This window comes from Camelus bactrianus, chromosome 7 (genome assembly GCF_048773025.1).
Source record: "Camelus bactrianus isolate YW-2024 breed Bactrian camel chromosome 7, ASM4877302v1, whole genome shotgun sequence".
NCBI lineage: Eukaryota > Metazoa > Chordata > Mammalia > Artiodactyla > Camelidae > Camelus > Camelus bactrianus.
This window is the reverse complement of record NC_133545.1, coordinates 46,801,410-46,816,646: the sequence shown is the minus strand read 5'-3', so window position 1 is coordinate 46,816,646 and position 15,237 is coordinate 46,801,410. Positions and strand designations below refer to the sequence as shown.

General features: G+C 39.5%; 1 protein-coding gene across 5 annotated transcripts in view; it reads right to left on the bottom strand.

Annotated features, from left to right (window-relative positions):
- Positions 1-15,237, bottom strand: part of RAPGEF5 (Rap guanine nucleotide exchange factor 5) — a 241,565-nt gene that overhangs the window by 165,050 nt on the left and 61,278 nt on the right. For all 5 annotated transcript variants that reach the window (XM_074367361.1, XM_074367358.1, XM_074367360.1 and 2 more), the window contains exons 4-5: positions 10,487-10,608; positions 8,794-8,962 (exon numbers count right to left, since the gene is read on the bottom strand). In XM_074367361.1, the coding sequence (XP_074223462.1) occupies positions 8,794-8,962; positions 10,487-10,608 (291 nt within the window). The remainder of the gene's footprint in view (positions 1-8,793; positions 8,963-10,486; positions 10,609-15,237) is intronic.

Sequence of the window (15,237 nt, the reverse complement as noted above, 5' to 3'; positions counted from 1 at the left end):
TCCTACAGGAAAATGTTCAGTGCACCCAACAGCTGTAAAACAGACAAACATTTGCAGTCTGGTGGTTGGAGGGGAGCAGACTGTGCATAACTGGCACATGCTAATCCAGCCGAGGTGTCGCACACGAACCTCTAGGCACACCGAGCCAGCGCTACACTGGGCACATGCACGTGACAGAGGAAGCTAGCAATATGAGATGTGTCCTCAGTCAGTTTTCATAGAAGTTGCTATTACTGCCATCCCAGGGGCTGTCATTTATTTGTTTCTGAGTGCTTCTTACATGCACATTACACATCAACCTTTGCATTAAACAGAGATATTCTTGATCAGGACTTTATGAGGGTGGGGAACACACCTGTATCCCAATCAGAATTCTGATGGGAAGAGGATGTTCTTGGGGAACTGGGGGCAGGCCTGTCCACCACCTCCCACCTCAAGCTAGGCTGACGCTCCCTGTCCTCCCCTGCCCTGTTTGGTTTGGAGGGATCTGAGAAAAACACAACTTTTTGGATGGACCTCAGACTACTCCCACTAGAGCCTGGTGAAATTCTAGGGTATGGAATAAACCAGAACCAAGACAAACTATTCAGGAATCTTTCAAACATGATCCCCCAACAAATAGGAGATACACAGCACACACATATGGGGAAAAAAAACACATAATATTTAGTGGGCTGAACAAAATCCATCTTTAAGATACTTTGCCAACACAAGTAATTCAGAGGTGTTTTGGGAGAAGTGGAATCCAAGGTGAGGTTCTGATGGAAAAGGAGAGGCCCTGGAACTCAGCAGGATTACCAGCAAAAGGAAGTAGGAAATGGCAAGAGATAAAGGGCCAAGGCCAGACCAATCAGGGCCTGTCTGCTACTGCTGAAGAGTTTTGGTTTTATGCTGAGGTCCGTGAACTCTGGCTGTAAAGCAAATGAGATGGATGGAGAAATAACTAGGAGAACATACAAAATCAAAGGTAGGTTTGGTTTCTTGCCATTATGATTGAGAAAACCATTTGCTTGCAGAAAAAGGACAGCCAGCAGAGAGTGAGGAACTGAGAAAGCAGGAAGGGGAAGTCTCCAAGGAGGGGAGGACCCACAGCAGAAAGAAAAATAAGTCCTGAGCAGAAGGAGACACTCTTCCTCCACCAAGCTGAGAAGAAATGATGTCAAGTCAGTGGACAACACCAGAATTCACATTCTCCTTGGATAACCCAGAGTTCACTCTATACTTGTGGAATGTCAGGCAAGGAAAAGTATCAGAGACATTCTCTCTCAGAAATATTTCCTGGGCCAGATTTAAAAATATTTTTCCTAAGAAATTATGGCCAGCAAGTCACAGGCACCACAAAAGAGAATGTTCCTCAAGGGGCACAGACTCAATGTCTATCATATCCAACACCTACTGAACCCAAGAGGATAAAATGGTGTCGTATCTGACACTCAAGTACTGTCCCACATACATCTTCCCATGGCATTTATAATCTGGACAGGTCTGTTTTGCTTATCAAAGAAAACTCCTGTGACAAAGAATGAGAACTGAATTTTTCTTGGGATCACTGATACGAATACAAAAACCTGTTCAACCCTCTCAAGAGAGGATAATTTTTCACAGCATTAGGCTATTAGCTATGCTTATAGAGGAAATTTACCAAACAGTAGTAAATTGTGAATGTGACAGGTTTTATTAAGGGTCCAGGGTATATAGTTACATATTCATCCAAAATTGAATAAAATTAGTTATTACTGATCTTTTTTTCACATTTTATATTGAGGATTTGAGGATAATGTTTAATATTTAATTAAATAGCTACATTTCAAATGTTTGTACAACCAAGCCTAAAAGTTCAATTTTTGTTGAAATTCTTGTACTATTCCTATATTGATGTAATCTGATAAAGATAAACCATCTGTTCCCACACCTGGAATAAGCCTTGTCCATAAACAATGGAAATTTTGGAGGACTGAGTGCTTCCTGGGGAAAGAGAATGATGAGTAATAACAAAGACTAAGACCAGCTGATTTCACAGCACTTTTTAGACAAATAATTTAAAGTGATAAATGGAAATTTTCTTCACCTATGATACTAATGCAAAACTTACGCCAAGTTCCATCCTGAAAAATTCTTTGAGAAAAACTAAAGGCGTGTTTGTTTACTCATCCAGTATTTCCTCCTCTCCAAAAATCATAAAATGAGAATCTAATTAGGAAAAGTCAGGGAAGCAAAGGGTAGGTTGGGGACATAGGAATGGCAGACTTGAAGTTGCTCTCCCCAGGTAGAAGATGTTAATCTAGCACCATCTCACAGATATTCAAAGATGCCAATGGATTTCTTCTACTGCTTATGTACGTAAGGTAAAAGACAAGTTAGGTGAGATACGGAGAATAAAGGGAGCAGGGGTGACAGGGTAGTGGGAGTGGTAGTGTTATTGTACATAGGGTGCTACGGGGAAACAGGGACCTGAATTTTGGGAGCCATCACTGTGGAGTTGATATTAAACACATGACTGGGTGAGGGAATGACATCGGAGTGAGAGTAGAAAACAAAATCTGAAGACTGAGCTCCAGGACACTCCCTGTTTAGAGGTCAATATGTGTAAATTTATGTTTTATTATAATGCAGGTATGGTGAGGCCAACAGACCAGGAGATAACTGCCACTGAAGAGATAGTTCAAGTTGGGGAGAATTAACATCTTAATAATATTGAGTCTTTCAATCCATAAACATGGATAGACCCTCAACTTTTTTAAATCTGATTTTTAAAATGAAATGTTTGACATACAACTATTGCACACACTTTCTTAGATACCTAAGTATTTCTCAGTGTTTTTTGTGCCAGTGCATAGAAATATAATTTTGTATGTTGCCCTTGTAGCCCGTGATCTTGCTAAATCCACTGATTAGTTCTAGTATGTTTTTCATAGACTCCTTGGGATTTTCTACAAATATAACTATGTCATCTGCAAAGAGAGGTGGCTTTATTTTCTCCTTCTAGTTTGTCTACCTTTTCTTTCTTTTTCTTTTCCGCCTTATTGCACTGGCTAGTATTGAAGAGAAGTGATAAGTTAAGGCAATGTATTAGCCTTGGTCCAAACCTTAGCGGAAAAGCATTTGGTCTTTCACTGTTAAGCATAATGCAAGCTATATATTTTACGTAAGGTTTTATCAGATTAAAGAAATTCCCTTATATTTCTAGTTTTCTGAGAATTTTTATCATGAATGCATGTTGAATTTTTTCAAATGCTTTTTCTGCATCTATGGAGTTTATCAGGTTTTTCTTTTTTAGACTGAATCTGATGAATTACATTGATTGGTTGAACCATCCTTGTATTTCTGGGATAAAAACCGTTTCATGATGTACTATCATTTTTATATATTGCCAGGTCCCATTTAGTAACATTTGTTAAGAAAGACCTTTGTGTTTACATTCATTTTCTCTTTCTGAACTTTGTTATAATAACACTGGACTCATAAAAGCTTTAGATTACTTACATACAGTCATGTCTCTTACAAGGCCAAATACAGTACTTTATACAACCTGTTAGTAAATGCCTATTAAGTAAGTCACTCAGCAGAGTATTTGTGACAAGTGGTTATCTTTTCCGAGACCCTCTATTTCCTGCACCTTTTCCTTACCTAAAAATTAAGAAGAGTAAATTCAATTACCTAGGAAATTCCCTCCAGATATAAATGGTTTTGAAGCCAAATTTATGGAATTTAAGAAGTGCCAGCCAAATGGTGACAGGTTCATGCTCAATAAAATCTTAAAGTCCTGATAAAATTAATCTGGCTTCTTTAAGTAGGTTTGGAGGCTTTGATTTAATTAACTGTCACATTTCCTATCCTTTTACAAAGCCCTTTCTGTAGACTACTTTCATAGAACAGTAGATTCCAACCTTGGTGTGCATTAGCCTCACCTTTAGAACTTTACAAAAACTACTGATACCTATATCTCACCTCTCCATCTCAATCCTAATTCAGTAGATTTCAGATTACACCTCTTTATTTTTTCAAGTATCGTGGTTGGAAACCACTGCCATAGAGATCATTTCCAAGTTTGCTTTTTGCCTTTAATTCACACTGCTGCCACCAAGTAGAGAGGCCTGTCTCTTTGGCAAATTATGTCACCTTTCCTGCTTGAGCTTCCTCACCTGTAAAATCGTAACAACAACAGTAACCCAAACTACTGTTTGTATACATCAAATGAGTCACATATAAAATGCTCAGAATAGTGTTCTCCATGTGGTAAGTATACCTAAGTATTAACTATTACTGCTATTTTTTTTATTATTGTCACTGCCAGGGCATCTTAGGCCAAGTGACCAAGCCATTTGTTCCTCATCTTTTATTAACTGGGGACCCCTTAACATAGAAACAGGTAACAGATCCATATAGCCTCTGTATCTGCTTATTGAGCAAATGTGACAAAAATGTTACTGTCAATTCCAGTAAACTATTTTACTTGTTTTTGCATCATCTATATACAGTCAAGTCATTCTCTTTATTCAGTATAAAGATGATGCCTGGCTTCCCTATAAATTTACAGACGCCTGCAATCAATCTGAGCCTCGCTCCCTCTGGCCCAAGGTCTGAGTTCTGCTGGTTGTGACCCACTACTCCAACCACATCGAGCTGCCTTGTACTGTCTCAAGATGCCACCAATCTTCCTCACTTCATGCCCTACACACAGTCCCATCTACCTCAAGAGCCCTTCTGCTTCTCTGTCTCGGGCATGGGGTCATGATTAAGAAATTCATCTTCATCCTCTGGACTGAGCTTTCCCTAGAGTGGGTCAGTGAGGAACTGAAGGTGAGCCACACCATCCAGTTGAGTACACTGCTTGTTAACAGTAACAGCAATGAACAGGGATGGTTGTTTTAAATAGGCTAGAGTCAGTGAAGTCAGGTTGGGATGCAGTGAGAGGGAGCCGTTTCAGCAGAGGTCGGGGAACTGAACAGGATGTCTGTGGAAGCCACAGCCAGACCTCAGGAGCATCAGCAATGCCAGCAGGTATCCAGGAGGGCACACCCACCAGGCAGGACCACCAGGCACTGATCAAGCCGAGAGAGACAGAGCCAGCTTACATCAGCCCCAGGCTCTGTAGTAACAGCGCCCCCCAGTTTCACTTCAGGGGTCACCAGGGAACTGGCTGCCCACCCACCGGGCAAGATCAGTGGGGATGGGAAAGGGACCACCCTGACGGCAGAGCCTGGTCTGCGAGGGTCAGGGCCTACACCACTCACCATATACCCAGGGGCTGTCCTGCTGAGCAGCAAGGAGAGGGCGCAGGGAGACTGACATTTTTAACCAAAATATGCTATACAGCTAACTAAAGAAACTCTTAAAATTACTTTGAATAATTTTACTAGATTAAGCTAAAATTTGGGGGCTTCTCTTTTTCTTCCTTCTGGCTCTCTGGCAGGATGGAGGCCAACAAACAATAGAACACTTAGAGAAAAACAAAGACACTACATTTTTCTTTACAGGTCTGAGTATAGCGTGAGTGAAATTTTAGCAATCCTCTACAACTCTTTTAACTGTAGCATAATGTTAAGTGCCCTGTAATTGGTAGAACATGGTTTTATGTACCAGGTTCACAGACTCCAACTAGTCAGAGCACTCCCAGTCCCACCCCTGGCAAGCCGGGAGCTGCTGTAACATAGGCAGCAGAATTTTAAAACAGCCAAGCCTCCTCACAGCCTAAATTCTCAAACAAGTGTGTTAGAAACATGTCTTACTAGCCCTAAGGGAACTGTTAGGTTGCGTTTCCCTACCATCCCAATAAAATTCCCAACCACCCCAATAAAAAAAGAGTTAGGAAAAAAGTACATTCTGGATGACTTGATTCGGCTTTCAGTTTGAATAAGATACCATGACTGTTACTTTTTCCCCTGGGGATAGTACCCTTGACAACGGATTCACTCACTTCTCTCAAATGATCTACTCGGCTTGGATATAAAAGTTATTTTGTATAGAACAGGAATTTTGTTTCTTCAAAGTAGCCTAGAAACTTGCAATGGCTCCATTTCTCCTCTTGCTATAAACATTTTATTTTATATGGGAAAAAATCTGTTTCTTTTTTCTTTTTAAAAAATGTACTTTTAAAGAACAGGAATGTTTTTATACAGAGACATTAAGTAGTTTCCTCACATAATTTTAAAGAGATTTAGAGAGAAGACAGCAAATTAGAGAGACCTAATGTAGAGCTGAATTGACAGACCTTAATAGCCTTCAAATATCAAAAAGTTATTAAAAGAACCACAGGACTGGGTGTTCAGCTCGTGAATGGACCATGTAAGTTAATGACTCAAGATGACTTTAGACGGCATTTCAGTAAAATGGGTAAAAATGAATGGATAACACAGTAGAATGGATAATGTAGGACCAAGAATGACATAAAAGAATGGATTTTTTTTTTGATGCAAACAGCAAAAGAAGTAAGTTACTAAAAGTTAAAGCTGACATAGACTGCAGATATCATGGAAGTTTTGTGTTCAAAGTAGGACTTGGGCTCCCCCTTGAGGGGTGGGTAGAACTTGACCAGACAAGCAAAAAGCAGAATGTCACGAGGACATGAGGGGATAAACAGATGTGGGATGGGGGCTAGAATGAATGGAGATCGCCAGGTTAGAGCCAAAGTTACAATGGGACTGAATGCACTGAACTGTAGGAAGGGCTATGACCACACAGCTGGAAGAGGACAATGTCCCTGGGCATCTTGTCTCTGATCATAGTTCATTCAAAGTCCGGATACCTAAACTTTGGCTTTCTAAGACTGGCCCAAAACATTTTACCACAGCTTAAACGTTGGTTGATAACTCTAAGTATAGAAAACATACATATGTTCTCTTGCTCCAGAAGAGACTTGCAGTGGTTCGGGAATTTTATCTTTTTATAGTCAGTACTTACACTATGGGAGCAGACAGGCCTACAGCTTCCCGATGCCAGGTTTCCCAGAGAAACTGCCACTCCCAAACGTACATGTTCACACCAAAGGAAAAAGGACATACTGCTAAGGCATGGTACAGTGACCATCAACTCCAGAGGCATGACGCTGTGCTCAGTGACCGGTGTGACAAAAGACTGCAAGCAATCTGGAATTAATATTAGGAACCAAAGTTTTAAAATATTTTCATTTTGAGAACCTAGCATTGACTCAGGGTTTCCCTATAACAAGGTCATCTCACTCCCTGGCATTTCAATCTGCTTCTTTCAGTGAGGGGAAAAGGAGTGGGGCTAAACCCATGGGGACTGCTTGTGAGTTTATCTCAGATGCCCTTCTGCCCCCATAGATCTGGGTATGCCCCGCCGGGACTGCGCACACTTCCATCTTGCATCCAGGATGGGAAATGGTTAAGAGCTGCCAGAGAATGACAGTCCCAGAGTCAAAGTAAGTCACAGCCACCACTAGCTTAAGAAGCATTCCACTCCTTAGAAAGCGTGTTACAATTTAGTGAAATGCTCCTTGACTTTTCCTGGGAAACTTCTGACCTATATTAAGAGTACATTACACTAAGAACATTTTCCATAGTTAAACAATCGAGTGATTCATTATATCTGAATTTTGCTTTACCACTGCAAGGTCCTCTATAAACAGCAGTGGTTCCAGCGGCACTGAATTCATAATCATTTCAGAGTCAGTCTAACATTTTTATAGCTTCTGATTGTAACGTCTCAGAAAGGGAAGCTAGAATGACCCTCATAATTTCTGGGCACAAACTCCAGCAGGTGTTAAAAGCATAGGCGTTAGAGCCAGACAGACAAGGATTCAAACCTTAACATTCCACACATCACTTGTGTGACCTTGGACAGGTTAGTTGACTTCTGTGCCTCACTTTCCTCACTTTAAAATAGTAATAACTGCCTTATAAAATTCATCTGAAGATGAAATAACAAACATAAGGCATTTAGAATAGCTCCTGCATAAAATGCATTCTCTATAATCAACCTATTAATGTCTCATTAATATTCTGACACTTACATCTTTTCTAAAAGCCTGATTTAACTGTTCAGTATTAATTGTCCTTTTTAAAACAAGAGTAACTCATCTTTGTTATGGTTGTAGGTGTTTCTCCCTGACCTATTTTCTTACCCATGAGATGAGGGTAACACCACTTGCCCTGCTAATCTCACAGAACTGCAAGAGTCATCAGCATGGCAACGGATTCTAAAAATTGAGTATGTAAAAGTTATTAACTGAATTTTTTAATCTGCAGTTCATTACACTGAAATAAGCTTGCCACTGATGATGTAGATAAACACAGGCATGTCAGAATCACCATATCATGACTTGAGTCCTGTTCCCAAACTTCCTCTAACAGATTAATTTTAATTCATTTTAATCATATAGTGATTCAGCATCTTCATGTGATAATGATTCACATGTTTTAATTTGTCAAATGTTGCTTCTAGATTATTTTCAGAAATGTCTGTTGAGCTCTTTCTTAGGAAAGTCACGACTTGGATAGAGGATAAGATGTCAGTTATTATTTTATTCCAACTTAAGCTAAATCATGTTTATTCCTAATTTAGATCATGTACTCATATAGTGATGACTAAATTAGAAGCAGCATGGTGTAGCTGGCGGGGCATGGACTTCGGGGATGTGAATACCAGTTCAGCCATGTATTCGCTGGATTGAATTTTTAGCCTTACCTTTCTGAACTTGCATCTGAGAAATGGGAACAGAACAATTACTTCTTATAGGAGATGACATTAAAGAGCAGAGCACTGTCCCCAGCCAAGGGGAACGTTCTCTAGGTGAGAATAATGTGACAATAGAACAAAACAGCATGTACTTACAGTTCACAGATGCCAGCTCTACTGGGAATGAGAGGCACAAGCTGCAGTAACAGTTTGACACCATTTTGCCATTCCTCTTCTCTTTCAAATTCACAGTACAAGTAGCTACACTCATCAGATGAAAACTGGTAGAAAACATAGGTATCTTGAAAGTGTAAGTGCTGGTCCACTGTTGAAAACAATAAAGGTGTGGATTAGTTTTTTAAGGTATATCATTTAGAGAGTCATAAGCCAAATAATAAATTGAAAGGCCTCCTAATTATTAGGGAGAAGCCAGGGGTAGAACTATAATTAAGTTCATTCACATTCACAATCCCATTGAGTTAAAAAAAGACTTAATGACCAACCTATTCTTTTTACTTGAAGCTCTGGCCAGAACACTCACATGCATTTTATAACTTTTCTGCTGCAGGGACAGGTGAAATCAACAGCAATTCAAAGAGACTAAAAGAAAAAAATTTTTAGCATCCCAAAGCAATGCATTTATTTTTCGTGGTACACAAATATAACATTATGGCAAGTTTTAGATTAGTGGTTCTCAACCAGGGACAACTGTTCCCCCAGGGGGTCATCTGGCAATCTCTGGTGACATTGTGGGTTGTCACAACCAGGGGGTGCTACTGGCATTGGGTGGGTAGAAGAAAGGGAGGCTGCTAAACATCCTGTCATGTCCAAGACAGCTCTACATAATTGAGAATTATCTAACACAAAATGTCAACACTCCCAAGGTGGGGAAGCCCTATTTTAAAAAGAAATCAAGAACTGGAGACATTTCCAAAAAAACATTAACACAAAATGTTTTGCTGACCAGAAACCTGAACCTCCCAAGCAAGCTGCTAATTATATTCCTCAAAGGCAGTGAACTGACTTTCTGAACAAGAGCATCAGGTGCTAGGTGTTACTAACGTTACACCCGCATCCCCCCTCACACCACTCTTTCACAGTGGGACGTGGGGTGTGCCTTTCTGAACCTTATTATGTTCTCTGACCCTCAATACTTATTACCTATAGACATAAAGGGCTCCCAGTGACCAACCAACACCTGCATGACAAAGCTAAGTAAGGAATCCAAGTTGCTTGATTTGTAATTCTTCCACTCCCTGGGCTTAACTAAGAAAAGAGACATCCACCATCTATTTTAGTTTCCCGTTAACATCCATTTTCTTTTTCCTTTTTTTTTTTTAACATTTTTTATTGATTTATAATCATTTTACAATGTTGTGTCAAATTCCAACATCCATTTTCTGTTCTGTTTAAACAGCTAATTTTCATCGGTCGTATTTCTGACTGTTGATGATTACTTAGTTAATTAAAGTGGCATACACATTCTACTCATAAAATCAGTTTCTGATGATTATTCTAAGTACAGCAAGACAAATCACACGTTTAGAGCAACGAAGGATGTCACTGATTTTTAAAAAAAAAATTGTGAGCAGAATTTTGAGTAGAGAAGGTAGGGGTAGGGGAAAGCCTCTTATAGGTAGTTTATGAATCAGCAGGTACCTAACGATTTTTATAAAGGGTGTGAGAAGTAATGAAAGATGACTTATCATTTTTATTTATAAGATAATGCAAATTTTTACCTGCAAAAACAGTTTCCATCTAGATTATAATATCATGTAGAAAATCAAACACATTTTGGTCAATAGCCTAATAACAACGATTCTGTGCCTTCAAAACATGTAATACTAACCTGATGACATGATTCCCATGTCCAGTAGGAGCTGCCAAACCCCTATGGCCATAGATCTGCACTGGACAAAAGGACAGTGTTCCAGAAGCCAGTCTACCAATTCTGATCCAACACAGCTTTTCCTGGACAAAATCAAAGCCATTCACAGTAAGACACTGTTGCCAATCATTAGCCAAAAAAATGGTATTTAATACCATCCCTTTCGTGTGCTTGCCTTTTTAAATGGACAACTCAAATGACATATAGTTCGTATTCATCTTTCAAATTTCAGCTCAAATATCACTTCCTTGCAGAAGTTTAGAATCGTATCTTCTTATACTTTTTCTTCAAATCACCTAACATTTATTAATTACACATCTTTGCAAATGAATATTATCCACTTCCCTCCCTTGAGAATAATTCAGGAGAACAGGGACTAATGTATATATAGCTCATGATTAAACCCCCAAAATTTGAACAGTCCAGGTACACAGTAAGTTCTCTAAATAACTATATTTGAATAAATAAAGGAATAAATGTAGCAGTCCTTTAGAGATAATGCTTCTGCCTTGGCAAGACAAGAACCTCAAGCTGGTGGTGATAAACTCTGGTTCAACCATTTACACATTTTTATCTAGTCTCTTCGAGAACAAAATAGCTCCAAGGTTAAAAAAAATTGGGACCATGGTGAGTGGTAAAGAGTAACAAAACTCTGTATCACTTTTTTTTTTTGTATAGGGTTTTGTTTGCGACTCTTCAACCAGAGATTGAACCCTAATATTTGTCTCAAAGAACAATAAATTTGACTGCTAATCTTTTTAACATAGTCTAAGCAATTCAGACAAGCAGCCTAGATCATAAACCCATAAACCTAGATTGTCTGATGGATTCTGCTAAACATATACAAAAAACAATCAAACAAACTTTATGCATCCATCTTAAAACACACAAGTGTATTCAAAGAATGCCCCAATCTGGGCATTACCAGTAGTATTTTCACATCTACTTCTCCATCTTTATCAGCCTCAGATGAAACACCAAATGAAGAAAACTTTCTGAAATAAGATTTTTCATTTGCAGATATTTCATTGAAACCCACTCTCTCCTACGAAAAAAAGTCACCAAAATGTTTTTCTAAAAAGACGTATCATGGAAATGGCTATCTTTTTTCCTATATTTGTTATTTAAGGACTCAAAGATGCCAACATTTACTTGTATTCCTAAAACAGAAAAGTATTCCCTATCTTTTGCAATTGGCATAGTCATAAATACCTAGAAATCACACAGCACCAACAGTATGAAGAAATGCCATGACATGCTACGTTTTCTCAGGTGATGTAAAAATAAGGTAGTAAACATTGCTGCTGAGGTATCTGAACAAATATTCTAGCTTTTGATAAAGCATCACTTCTTTGGGTAAAGATGTGAAAGATACTCTGAGGCCACTCAGGCAATTTCAGATGTACTCAGTTGCATAATAGCATGAAGACATTAGAAAGATTAACAATCAAATAAATGCATGTTTTTTGAAACAAAACAGATTGCAGCTAAACAGGCAATTAGACCAAACCGTCAATATGAACTTCTAATTCTATAGGACAGCTTTCATGTTTAAAGGCTTAAAGTGTTAATTCCTCAACACGTCTGTCAATAAGTCAGCATCTTTGGGCTTGTAAAGCACTTTTATCATCTTAATCCTTATTCTGAGAACAATACATTCAGCTCCTCAGCCTGCTCTGTGTCTGACACCACCTGGAATATGGCAGAATGCAGTAAAACACTTACTCAAACTAAACCGTCAAGTTGCAAACAGTGACTAGACAGATGCGTTGGCTTGTTTGTTCACAGGTGATGGAGAAGTTTCTCAGACCAGGGCTTCTCAACTTTGTGTTTAGTAGGAGTCGCCTGGGGCATCTTGCTAACGTGCCTATTATGACGCAGTACGGCTGGGTGCCACCTAGGAGCCCTCATTTCTAACTGGCTCCGAGGCTGATGCACCAAGTCCCAGTCCCCCAGCCCTACCTTCTCCCTGGGGAGTTCTCACCCTGTTTCGGGGGGCGGGGCTGAGTCAATAGGCTTCAACACAGGAGCACCATGACTGCTTTCGCGAGTCATCATTAGTTAATAACTGGGCTCCTGCTCTCAGAGCAAGCTACTGTTTCAGTTGCAAATTATCTCTTTCTACCCTACCTCCAATTTATCAAGTTATGTTTCGAATCGCTTTCAACAGTCCATCTGCACCAGGCAAAACATCAGCAGGGTGAGGTAAGCCCTGCCACTAATGTCACCAAAGCAAACAAAATGAGGTGAGCTGCCGCTGCAGTTAACTCACACTCCTTGACTTGCTGACCTGGGCAGCAACAATCCTTTTAAAATACCTAAACCTACAGGGCCGAGGGGAAGGCGGCGGGGAAGACGACTGGAAGGGAGGAATGTGAACACCCACAGCAGCTCTTACTCCCCGCGTATTTTCAGTCTTGTATCGAGTCCAGAAACTGTTCCAAGTACATGTAGATCTGACGACCGCTGCAATACCCGACAGGAACACTGTGATATGGAGGTGACTGGCTACAAGGCCAATGTGACTGCCATAAGAAAACATTAATTTTACTAATCTCTGGAGTTGAAGATTTGGTTTCTCTTGGCCTCCCTCTGTCTCCGGTTACATTTTTAGCAATTAATTCAGAGTAGTGCAGACAGAACCCTCATTTCCAATGTAAATGGAATGGTGGTATTCAGAGACTTATTTGAAGGCTCAGAAACTAGGGTGACTTTTCCTATAGTGCAGAATGAAGGGACAACATTTCAGTTTTGAAAGTAATTGTCATGTGGTACATAGGGAACACTTTGCCTCAATTTACTATCAGACAAATGAAAACGACCCAGCCTAAGCAGTCATATTAGTACCCTGTCTTTAAACCCAGAGCACTAATCGGACCTTAGATTATAGAAGAAAGGAGGTTCTAGCCTGACCCATCAGGAATCTGCAATAGCACAACCCACGCTCTCTGCACGTTCTACTCCTGCAAACCCTAAGTTTTTTTTTTTACTTGGGTGGATGGTGCTTTCCCACGAACCTGACTAATGCACACACATCTCCCGATTCTTTTTTCAATCTATACCCATGGAGGCCACAAAGAAACAAGAGTGAGAACAAGGACAGATCCTACACGTAGCCTTATGTGGTAGCTAAAATAAATCCTATGAGCCTGCTCACAACTAGACCCAAAGACTTATACAGACATACCTCGTTTTACCGCACCTTGCTTTATTGTGCTTTACAGATACCGTATTTTTCACAAATTGAAGGTTTGTGGCAACACTGTGTCTAGCAAGTCTGTCAGTGCCATTCTTCCAACAGCATTTGCTCACTTTGTGTCTCTGTGTCACATTTTGTTAATTTTCACAATATTTCAAATGCTTTGCCAACAAGATTATGACTTGCTGAAGGCTCAAGTGATGCTTAGCATTTTTTAGCAATAAAGTATTTTTTAAATTAAGCTATGTATATTGTTTTTAGACATAATATTATATCACACTTAATAGACTACAGTGTAAACATAACTTTTATATGCTCTGGGAAGCCAAAAAATCCATGTGATGTGCTTGAATGCGGCAGTCTGGAACCAAACCCACAATATCTCTGAGATATGCCTGTACGTGCAGCTTTAGGTTTTTTAAAAAAGGGGGAAGAAATCAGACTTGCATAAAGTTGATACCATCAAATATTAAAAAAAAAAAAAAAAAAGGCTTCATGTGAAGTAATCCAGCTGTCAGCACAGCCCCTCCACCAGCCTGTTGTGTCTGTTTGGCCTGGCTCTAAACTAGTGGTTCTCAGACCTTGGGCTATGAATTCCTTATGGAGGAAGAAGGTTGGGGGTGATCTTGGAGCTTTTTCGAGAGGTTCATGATTCCATATACACAAAAGCATTGTTCGTCAACTGAAGAAATCATGTCTAACCTATATGAAATATCAAAACCCTATATAAATACTAATGCAATAAATTAAATATGGGATATAAAAGTGTTAATTTCATTGTAGTTCTCCCATCTCCACCACAAAGTTGCTCAATGGTGTCTAAGAGTACAGATTCTGCCAAGTTTTTAATTAGAAACAAGTTGGCGGCGTGGGATAGTTACTGATGGGGAAGGGACATGAAAAAATTATCTAGGGTGTGAAAATCCTCTAGATCGTGATGTGGATAGTTACATAGGTGCGGGCAGTAATGGAAAATTCATCAAGCTGTACCCTTAAGATTTGTGCACTTTACTGTATGTCAACTGTGCCTCAATAAAAAGGGGGTATTCTTACACAAATAGGTTGGGAACCACTATCCCCAAAATCCAGGCCATGATGTAATTTTCCCCATCTGTGGCAAACGGAAAAAGAGAAAATATTATCATGAGTTTGTGACAAAGCTAAATTTAGTTAACCTAAAGAAACGTCTTCATCTGAGAATCTTCCCTGTTTTTTGGTGTCGTTTATTCTGAGTACTCTTCCTAGTCTTTACAGTATTGTAATTTCGTTTCTGTAAGAAAAAATAATGGTAAGAAATAATAGTGGTTCTTTCTCTTTTCATTTTTGTAGTTTCATTTTGGTATTGTCAGGTGTGGTTTAATACCTTTACTTGGCAAAAAGCTGGTGATTCACTTGTTTTTTCTTTCAATGGCTCCATGCACTGAAAACATGTGTTCCAAATTTTCTAAGTGGCCATTCTGTTGGTCCAGCTGTACTTTAAAACTGACCATATACCTATCCATTTACTCTCATG